The 11,206-nt window shown below is 36.1% G+C and overlaps 1 protein-coding gene across 1 annotated transcript; it reads left to right on the forward strand.

The window, feature by feature from the left end:
- Nucleotides 1-6,173: 6,173 nt before the first annotated feature.
- tmem182a (transmembrane protein 182a) lies at nt 6,174-10,530 on the forward strand. Its single transcript, XM_067410112.1, has 5 exons — nt 6,174-6,565; nt 8,493-8,631; nt 9,128-9,226; nt 9,339-9,476; nt 9,649-10,530. Exons 1-5 carry the CDS (start codon nt 6,422-6,424, stop codon nt 9,873-9,875), a joined length of 747 nt encoding a protein of 248 aa, XP_067266213.1. The 5' UTR covers nt 6,174-6,421; the 3' UTR covers nt 9,876-10,530.
- Nucleotides 10,531-11,206: the final 676 nt, after the last annotated feature.

Below are 11,206 nucleotides of genomic sequence, written 5' to 3' on the forward strand. Positions count from 1 at the left end.
TTCGTCTATCACCATATTAAAATCCCCTCCAAAAATAAGGTCTGCAGTAGGATACCTCTGAGATAAGTCTTTTACAACCCTTGTAACCTGATCAATTAGAGTTCTGTTTTGGTTATGACTATTGAATCCATATATATTTCCTAAAATCAAAAAGTTTTCCTCCATTTTAAAAACACAGATTATCCAATGACCACAGGTATCCGTAACAGTTGTTAAAACCTTCCCAGAAAAATTGTATAAAAGTATAGCAACACCTGCTGACCTATTTGATCCATGAGAAAAAAATATTTTATCACCCCATTGGTTTGACCAGAATTTTTCATCTAAATCAACAGAATGGGTTTCCTGAAGAAGAAAACACTGAGCTCTTTCATTTTTACAAAAAAGGAAAATTGACTTTCTTTTAACAAAATCTCTTAGACCCCTAGTGTTAAGTGAAACAAAAGAAAACATCTGATTATGAGAAAACATAAAAAAGAAATAACAAATAACAATAGAACAAAATTAGTGTAGCGAGTTTTTTTACCCCCTCTCTTTTTAGAGTAAAGCACAAACCCCTTTCAAACATTAAATGCAGGTAGATTGAGTTTCTTTTCACTATTTTCCCCCCTTTTTCTCTTTTACACTTAAGAAACTAACTTAGTCTACTCAAACTTAAAGGAAATTAGTTAAAAGCTTATTCAACCATATGAACGTTTCCCCCTGTAGACCTTATAACGTATAGCCTTGATATTTAACTGGGGAAAAAAAAGGATTTTAAAGTGCTGCTGCAGACAATAAGGGAATAATTTCCCCCCTATCCTCCAGTTTAATTGAAAACAATCTTTTATACAACTTTAAGGTTGGAGGAAAAACTATTAACGTACAGATTTTGAAGTTTCGAACCTGATAGAGTGAGAGGTGACCTGCTTAGGCCCGAAACACAAGTCTAATCCATAGCAACCCTTTTACCGTTGATGTAGCCCACATGTCCCTTGTAGTAAATGTTCTGTCCTGCTGCCCTGGCTTGCTCCATCTTCGGCCATGCAGCGGCGCGAGCTTCACGGTCAGCTTTACAAAAGTCTTGTTTGAAATGAATCCTCAAGTCTTTGCAGAGCCTCGAATTTTTCGATAGCTTCCAGAAGGAATCCCTGTGGAATCGCATGGTGAATTGGATTATAGTTTGACGATCTCTCCCTTCTTCTTTTCTCCCGATGCGGTGAACAGAATCAACGATCGATTCCATCGACGTCTCCCATTGTGGCGCTAACTTGGACAGGATGCTCATGACAACGTCTCGGGTATTTTCGTCAACTCTTTCTTTCAGACCGTGTATTTTTAGATTCCAGCGCCTTTTGTAACGTTCTAACTCCGTGACCCTTTCTTTCAACTCCTCATTTTCCTTTACGAGACGAGGCATTACCTTTTCCATGTCTCGTATCTTGACTTTACATTCTTTGATTTCAGTAGCATTCAGTTCTACTAGTCTGGTGATATTAGCTACCATGACCGAGTTTTCTCTTAGCTAATCGCCAAAAGTGTCAATTTTAGAAGTTAGCTTTTCTATAGCATCAACAAGAGATGCGTTTGAAGCTTCAGAAGAATCCTGTGAGGACTTAACTTTAGAAGGTGGGGCAGAACTTTTAGTTGGAGTAGCAGGGGAAGTTTTTCTTTTGGTCCCGATACTGGCTGCAACATCCATCGGCGTCGGGTAAGTATGGTCCATGTTAGCTTGGCCTGAGGCTGTGGCCAATCTAGGTTCGGACTTCCCACTCGGCATGCTTGGCCAAAACTTCAAAAATTGTGTTGTTTAATGCGTCAAGTGCTTATTGAAATGCGTGTGAACTTAAATACTCAATCACCTTAAGCTTTAAAGTAAATTTCAGGGCATGTAAACGAGAGCTTAAAAAGTGCTGCTTGCCTGGACCGCAATCTTGCCGCCTCCCCTTTATTTTTTATTATTGCTTGGCCCTAATCCTCTTCCGTATTGTGGACACCAAGAATAAGTTGTTTAAAAAATAAAATGACATGAAATGACATGTAGGCTATATGCAAAAAAAATGTTTTTTTTTTTTTTTAAATCACCAATTAATTTTTAGGCTTCAGGATTGTTTTAAACCAAACTAAGATGATTCAACTATGTTATGAAAGATATAATGGAATTAATATACCACTTTACTTTATGCAATATATGGGTAAAATAGCCATACATGGATTTTCCCATTCAATACATTAATTTCCCATTAATGTATCTATACACTGTATCTCATTTGCATATTGATGTGTTCTTGGAGCAACATGTAATGAAAAAAAGAAGGATATAATTTTATATAATTTCTTTCCCTATTCACTTGTTGTATCTCCTAAAATGCCTCACGATTTAAGTCCTGTTGTCCTCTACAGAGGTCATGTATGAAATCAATGTCCTGTTTCATAACAGAAAATCATATTTTGATTTGAAACCCCATAACATTTTCCTGAGATGTTGATTTATAACAAACAATTTGAAAATGAATCCGATTTAATGATAATTACAAAATATTATATTTCTATAAGAGAATATTTAAAGACCAAGAAGTTGTTGTTGTCATGGCGAAACCTCTAAAAATTTGGTATCTCTGCAAAGCCCTGAATGTGCTCTTTACAGGACATAAAAGACTTAAAACTGTGACATGTATGTTGTCAGAGAAAATCACTAAAAAATTATGTCCACTACATAGGACAGAAGTCTATTCCTGGGTCCCAGGAGGATATGAAAATCAATTCAAACCAAGTTGAAGTCTTATTTATGTCTTCTTTATTTATTGTTTACTTATCTTATTTGTTTCTTTCCTTTATTTTGCACTTTAACAGCTGCTACTGAATGTATAGGAGAAATAATAATAATTATAATTATTGTTATCATCATCATCATCATCAAATTGCTTAATGAATTATTTAATTGATTGGAAATTCAATTAATTCATAATCACTACAGCAATATTTTTCTTTTTCTAACCATGACATAGTTTACTATAGTTTATTATTAGTTTATTTTAGTTTATTATATAGTTTATTATTATCATTATTATTTAGTATGCAATGATATTGTTAGAAAAAGAGAAATTGCTGTATTGATTATGAATGTCTTGAATTTCCATGGCTTCAAGTGAGAAATCTATTAAATCTATTAATCTATTAAATTAAATTATTATTTAGTTTTACATTATCTTATTTTAAATAAAGTACTCTTTCTCTCTCTCTCTCTATTTTGTGTCTGATCGATACATCTATTATACTATAAAATATGCCAATATTCTAGGCTATAGTCTAATCACAAATATCATTTGCAGATAGTTCTTGGTTATTAAATAAAAGTTCTTATTTTAGCACCTAGTATTGTATTTGTAGTTTATTTTTATTTTATACAATATACAGCTCTTTAGTTGTGGTCATTTACTCTGCATACTTGAGCTCCATCTACTGGTCATTCTAAGTCTTCCTGATCTTTGTTAGACTGAACCAACTTGTTGCTCACTGCAGCGGGCGAGAGGGTGGGTGCCATGCCTCGCATTACCTCCTATTTATATTTCCCACATAACCTTAAATTGTCTTGATATACAAACCTAACAGTTTTTCTTCTTTTTTGGTGAATTTGACTCTGTACTTATTATTCACATGTTATAGTGTCAGGTGAGCATAACTCAATCAAAGCTTATGTCATGCTCATTTTGCCCTCTGGAATTTTGTTTACAAATCCTCTCCGGCCTTGGATCTGGAATTGGGGAAACCAGGACACTCGATCATCCCAGTGCAGCTGATACAGTGATGTTCCCAAGACAGTTTACATAAACACACTCGCATGAACCCACACAAGTAGTCCTCACATCTCGTGTTAAAGGAATGCTTTTGATTCTGTATACCAGAACATATAACAGCTTAAATCAAGATAATGAATCCAAATCAACAGTAAAGCATCACTAACTTTGTCTTTCTGTGCAGATGAAAAGGACTGTTGTTTCTCAGTATTATAACAAGATGTGTGCCGAGATAAATTTAGCTCCACATGGGGACTCTATATAAAACTGCGCCTACTCTGCTGTGCAGAAACACCACAGACAGTCATTACTACACCACAGAAGACTTCCAACACCACTTGCAGTCGTCAATGGACATCTGCTGTAATTATTTTTAATTTTAGCTTGCATAATTTTTCTCCTGTATCTCTAATCCCTAAATATCCATCCACGTATACCAGCTCAAATCAAGAACGGCTTCTCAGGCAAAGCCCTTTTGGACAGGCTTATGTCCACTTCAGTGGCTCTGGCCTTCATTCACAGCACAGTGATAATTAGTCACAGGTTTATCTGCTCAGTGCAAAATGCCCCACTTAAAATATAATGAGCTTATATTTTCTTTTTCCCAGGTATTGACAGTTTCAATCCATAGATTCAAGTGGAATCTGAAGTTCTATAATATAGTGGAAACAGTTACACTATCATGTAGTTTGGGGTTGGTAAGATTTTTTTTTTCTTCTTTTTTTAAAAAGAAGCCTCTTATTTTCATCAAGGCTGCATTTATTTATTTGTTTAAAATAACTGTTTTCTATTTTAATTTAATCATGTGATGTCAAAGCTGTATTTCAGCATCATTAGTCTTCAGTGTGACATGATCCTTCAGAAATCATTCTAATATGCTGATTTGATGCTCAATATATATTTTTTTAATTTAGTGTTGAAAACAGTGTGTTTTTTTCATGATTCTTGGATGAATAGAAAGTTCAAAAGAACAGCATTTACTTGAAATAGAAAGCTTTTGTAAAATTATAAATGTATTTACTGTCACTTTTGATCAATTTAATGCAAACTTGCTGAATATTAACACTTTACAATAAAGTTCCATTTGTTAACTTTGGTTAATGATATTAGTTAACATGAACTAACAATAAAAAAGTTTTCTAAAGCATTCATTAATTTTAGTTGAGCAAGCAATAAAGTACGAGAGGCTGTGCTGTATCGTGAATAAGTCACGGCTGAAGGGCATTGCTTGGCACGACGTGAAGCGTAGCTTTTATAAAACGGTTACCATACAATACAAAAATTAAAGCCAAAAATATGTATCAGTGCAGCTTTCATGAAGTAAACTTTTGCTAAAAGCTTTCCTTCTGCTGGAAATAATAGTCCCTGACCGTGAACAGCAACAGAAGTTACATTATTACACCATTAGATGGCGGCAAAGACTGTCTTTATGAGTGTGTCAGTCAGTAGCGAAGACTTTTAAATTGAAAAGACTGAATTGTTGTGAACACAGAACAAGACGCAACTGACAAATGCTCTGACTAGCGCTGTCAGTCATGGGAAAACCCCTTAACTGTTAAAAGGACAAGATAATACATCGGACATTTAAACAGATTTTTTATTATAAACATAGGACTGACCTGAAGGGAAAAGGTAATAAACTCGCTCACTCGACCTTTCTCTCAATACTCTTCTACATAATACAGTAAGCTTCAATGAACAATATCAATTGAGTTGCTAAGGGTGTTGTGTGGTGATACACAGAACCGTTGGGTGAAGCGCTCATATTGACCAATCAGAATCAAGGACAGGAACTAACCATTTTATAAAATTTATTTCAGCATTTACTAATACATTATTAAAATCAAAAGATGTTTATGTTCATATTATTTATCGGACCTGAGCTAACATGAACTAACAATGAACATTTGTATTTTTATTAGCTAACATGAACAATTAATCAATTAATAATACCGTAATAAATGTATTGCTCATTGTTAGTTAATGCATTATCTAACATTAACTAATGGAACCTTATTGTGAAGTGTTACCATATTAACTGCTTTAAAAAAAAAAGCATACAATACTTGTAGATGTATATCCATATGGTATGTGAAAATGGATGTACAGGATTCATCTTCATTTCATAACTTCAACAGTTCTCAGTTGGTGGTGGGATTTGTGACTGACATTAGGAATGCTGGGCTCTAGTGTCTTCATGTTCATTCCTGCCTCAGCTGATTGTCCTGTAGGGGGATATTTTGGTCCACTCGTCTCCCTCCTGAAATCCCATTCTTAAACCACTCCTCTGAGAGAGGCAGCAGGCACCTTCACTCAACTGACCAAAATAGCCCAATGGGCAGCTCTACGCTGGTGTGCTGTCATGAATCCCACTCCCCACCCAATGCCAGGCCCTGCTCTGACTAAGAGAGAGGACACTGACACACACACACACACACACATACATAGACACTGGAGCACGGAAGAGTACTAGAACAGCCATTTGTGTTAACATACTATAAACCTTGCTGAGCATAACTGGACTATTTATCACATTGTGAGGAGTTACATAATTTCAGTGACTACTTCATGAGGGAAGGAGGAGAGACTATTTAATTTTACAAGCAGTAAACGGTTGAAAAAAGTAGCGCTTTAAGATTGTCATCATGAAGTTGCATGTGGCACTATTTTTTGCTGGGCTCTTCGGTGCCTTGGCAACTCTGTTCATTCTCTTGTCTTTTGGCACGGACTATTGGCTCTTGGCATCAGAGACCTGCAATTCACATTCAAATGGTCCGGTTACTTTGGAGGTGGGTGTTGTTTTAGTCCTTTTAGGGCAAAAGGAAAAAGCTTGGCATGAACGAGAATTTTATTGATATGAATATTACTTTTAGGACATTATCAGAAGACATTTAGGGATGGATGGTTGGTTGTTTAATAAATCTGAAATGCCTCTCTTCAGAACTATCTGTTTAATTGTATGTTTTGGATTTTAGTGCATCTCCTTTTTATTGAAACTAAACTAAACTATATTTCTGCTCTTTGATCTTTACTGAAGATACTGAAGCAGTCATGAGCATATTTGGTTTCTAAGCAGTGACAGTCATATGACATCCTCGTACGTCAGTATTTACAGTCTCAGTGTAGCTTGAGTGTAGACTATCACATGCTGCAGTCTGATACCGCATTTAATACTAAATAACCAAACTGGAATCTCAGTGCAGTGTCTATTCATAGAAGTCACACATGAATTAGATTTCCCTCATAAAGGATTGGGAGGGAAATGTGAGATGCTCCCAACTTTATCTATTTTATGAGGTGGCGATTTTGTGTTAATTCGTACAATGTGATACAATTTTGTATGCAAAAACCAAACAAAAATAATGACTTTATTCAACAAATTCTTCCCTTTCAGTCTCGTACACTGTTGATGTAGGCCCTGTTTAGCATTTACACAAAATGCCGTTTTAAAATGAAAACGATTCTCATCTACACTGGTGTTTCCACAGCATTTCAGAAATGATCTGCGTCTACACTAAATGACTGAAAACACATGTCACATGACCGTTCATGCGCACTGGGCATGCGTGTACAAGTGTAAACAGTTGCCTCTTGCTCATATGGGTAGCTGCAGTATTAAAAAAATTCAGAGTTTAACTGCACAATGGCTGCTAAAAATGACAACAAAGCCAGCAAAGATTGCACTTCAGTCTCCATGTTATTGTTTACATGGTCGTCAAGGATATGCAGAGTGAACGTGGGCAGCCACGCCATAATTTTCAAAAGTATCTTTTTGGTCTGTTTACACTGAAACACAACCCCCGCGTTTTCAAACTAAAACGGGATCTGCAGTGTTTTCGAAAGTCTCAGTTTTTGAGGTTCGAAAACGCCGGAGTAGTGTAAACGACAGGCGTAACTGTAGCAAAAGTTGTGCGCTTTAAAACGAAAACGCGCTAGTGTAAACGGGGCCGTAGTAAACACAGTTCAGCACTTCCATGTTCTACGTCAGAACGGCGGCTCATTATTGGCCGGCTCCTGCATCATCGTCACACCACGGTCGTGATGCTCATGTGTACAGCGTCGGCCAATACTGAGCCATTTCATTTTTTGGGTGAACTAAACCTTTAAATGCAAATATATTAAATATCTTTTTTTGTGTGTGTGTGTGTGGGGGATTAATTGCACCGCTCACAAGCTATTGGTCTAGTCAGGGCTGTCCTTAGAGCATTGCAGCCGGTGCAACGGGACCCCCACCCCGGAACGCGATCAAGAACCGACCAGGAGCTCTTCGGCAACCTTGCGCTGGGCCCCGTTCAATGCTTGCCTTGGGTCTAGTGCACACTTCTCTTAGAGATTCCTGCTATTAGCGTTGTTTTGGAACATGATCTGGTTTCTAGATGGCCAGGCTGGTCATTAGTTGGTCATTAGCTGGTCTTATTAAGTGGTCCAAGCTATTATTTGGAATATGGTCGCTAGTCAACCGGCTAACAGCTACCAGTTTAAGTAGGACTTTCCAGCAGTGTTAAGTCATATGACATAAATCACCTCCATTCCAATCTGTAATGTAATATCCTTGTCATTGTTTTTGTAAAGTGCATCTAAACACATAAATAGCATGATGTTTCCATACATAGATTGCAAATGTCTGTCCTCTAGCTGTTTTTAAATATTGTAATTTCATTGGCTGTGCAACAGTTGTCCAGTGCTCTCTGACCTCTGCTCTCTGCTACTTCACAGCGAGGTGATGTTGCGGTCAACAAGGGTCAGGACCAATCTAGTGACGACCAGAACATTACCTTTTATCACGAGGGCTTCTTTTGGCGCTGTACCTTTAATGACATCATGAATGATGACAATCTGTGGAAATTCTGGTTCGGTAAGAGAGATTATTATATTTGCTTTTGGTGCAATAGAGTCTTCTGTGGTTTTCCAAGCACACAAACTTTTGCAGTATTCATTTATATAGGTTGATGTTCATTTGTGCATATAAAAATACATGTTTAACATTTGTATACCATGAATGGATGATAAGTGCTGTAAGAATTGCTGTTCATGATACTTAATCATTAACTAATTTTAATGAATTTAATATTGTAAGCTACTTTATATCTGAAAGCGTAAAGCGACTTGCTCACTGAACATGGTGTTCGGTCCTCTTGTGAAGCTCTGGGTGAGACTTTTCCATAAATATCAAAGGGATCTGACCTGTTGCCCTACAGAAAGGCCACAGAAGGTTCAAAGAGAGAATAAGTGCTCAGGTTACTTCAGTCAGCAAACAACTTGAATATCAAAACACCTTTGAATCTTAATATAAACAATGATTTCAAACTCACACGCTAATAAATGGTGATTCTCTTTGTTCTTTCCCCTAGAAAATCAGCCACATGCAAGAGTATGCAAACCTGCATATCTCCTCCCTTTTCCTATCCCTGATCAGATCTACAACACTACCAGCTACCAGACTGCCATAAGTAAGATTATTTATTTGATACTTTCCTAATTTACACACCATCAAAAAATTAGCTACTGTACTGTGAATTGTTTTCCCTCTGGTTTGTTTTAATGAAAAACACGATTATTTAGTCTACAGAGGCTTCTGGAGCGTCTCCATGTTGGTGGGCGTGGCCGCTGTGGTGGCTGGTGGTTTCATTATCATTTGCGCAGCTCCATTTGCCAGTCATCGCCTTTATAAATCAGGGGGTGGACTGTACCTCATTTCTGGTAAGTTAAAGATTTTGTGAGCAGGTACGGTGTATCTCTTCCTCACTTGGACATGTAAAGTACTGAACAATGTATTACAGATCTCACGAACATCTAATTTATTCACTTTATCTCTCTCTTTTTCATGTCGCTTTTCATTTCTCCATCTCTCAATGCTGTCTCTTTTCTCCAGGTTTCTTCCTTCTCGTTGTCACTGTGATGTATGTTATCTGGATAGATGTGTTGGATGTAATTAGCTCATATGAGGAATATCAGAAGTCGAATAAGTGCCCAGAGTTTGAGCTCAATATGACTTATGGCCTCTCTTTCATGTTTGCTCCAGTGGGCATGTTCTTCTGTTTTCTGTCTGGTCTTCTCTTCCTAGTGATTGGCCGTACAGTCCAACAGCATTATGACTGAACCTCATGAATAGTTTGGAAACAGAAGAATGAAATTGTATGTTCGACATGCATTAAGTATCTGTCACAAAAGAAAGCATGTTTGGGCTCTAAACTCAGAGGGTGTGTTGACTTTATGACAGGCTGGGGTACAGTTATTATAGATTTGATTTGAATTTGCCTTCAAATTTCGCAAATGTTGCTTCAGTATTTGGTCATCATGTGTGCTGTGAGCAGTACTGTAAACATCGATCATGGATGGTTTGGGAACACTTCATGTATGTGTGAGTGTTTGTGTGAGTATAGTATTGCACAAAGCATTAAATTATGTTAAATATTTTTATGTTGCCTGAAAAAAAATAGTGAAACAGACTGGTGTTCTTCTTTTTCCTGCTTCTTAAGTGTAAATTTATACATTCTCCACTTTGCTTCACTTTGTGTTTTGATTATTTATTTACTGGTAAATTCTTGAGTGTTTTTTCAACCCCAAAAGCTTTAAAATATATATATAGACAGATTTTGTAGCTTTGTAGAAATACCTGATCGGAAAGCTTTACGTTTTACTTGCACTGCTTGTTCACACACCACAGCACATACATATTTGCTTTGTAAATAATATTATGTATTGCTATCACATACAATTGACATGTAACATTTCAAAAGATTCATTAAACCTTTCATTTAAAAAAGTTTTTTTTTTTCCTTGTGATGAAATGTAGCAACAGCATATCTTCTGCATTTAGATGTATGGCAAGCTGTTTTGGCTTTTATTCATTCTCAGGATATGAATTCTTGATATCAACAATTCAGTTTTCACTAGTTAAAATGCTAATTCTTGATATCAGGAATTACATTTCTACTAGTAACAATGACAATTGTTGATATCAAGAATTAACATTTAGTAAAAATGTTAATTCTTGATATCAACAATAATGTCATCACTCGCAGAAATATGTATTCTTGATATCAACTTTTGAATTTCCACTAGTAAAAAAAGAATTCTTGATATCTGTAATTGTATTTTCACTAGTGAAATGTCACCATAGGCTGCCATTCAAATTCAATTGCTGATATCAAGAATTGATTTCTTACTAGTTGAAATTCCAATTTCACATATCAGAAATACAATTCTTACTAGTAAAAGTCATAATTTTTGATATCAATAATTCAGTTGTCACTAGTTGAAATGTCAGTTCTTGATATCAACAACTGAATTGCTACTAGTAACAATGTTCATTTTTGATATCAATAATTTGATTGTCACTAGTGACAATGTTATTTTCTGATATCATGAATGTGATTGTTACTAGTAAGAAAGCCATTTTAGATATCTGAAATTATATTGATATCAGA

This window comes from Chanodichthys erythropterus, chromosome 14 (assembly GCF_024489055.1).
Source record: "Chanodichthys erythropterus isolate Z2021 chromosome 14, ASM2448905v1, whole genome shotgun sequence".
Taxonomy (NCBI): Eukaryota; Metazoa; Chordata; class Actinopteri; order Cypriniformes; family Xenocyprididae; genus Chanodichthys; species Chanodichthys erythropterus.

Bases quoted from the DNA above. Each gene is read 5' to 3' on its own strand.
- tmem182a (XM_067410112.1), top strand. From the start codon at position 6,422: ATGAAGTTGCATGTGGCACTATTTTTTGCTGGGCTCTTCGGTGCCTTG. The intron at 8,632-9,127 runs GTAAGAGAGATT...TCTTTCCCCTAG, and splicing joins TCTGTGGAAATTCTGGTTCG to AAAATCAGCCACATGCAAGA. The intron at 9,227-9,338 runs GTAAGATTATTT...ACGATTATTTAG, and splicing joins CAGCTACCAGACTGCCATAA to TCTACAGAGGCTTCTGGAGC.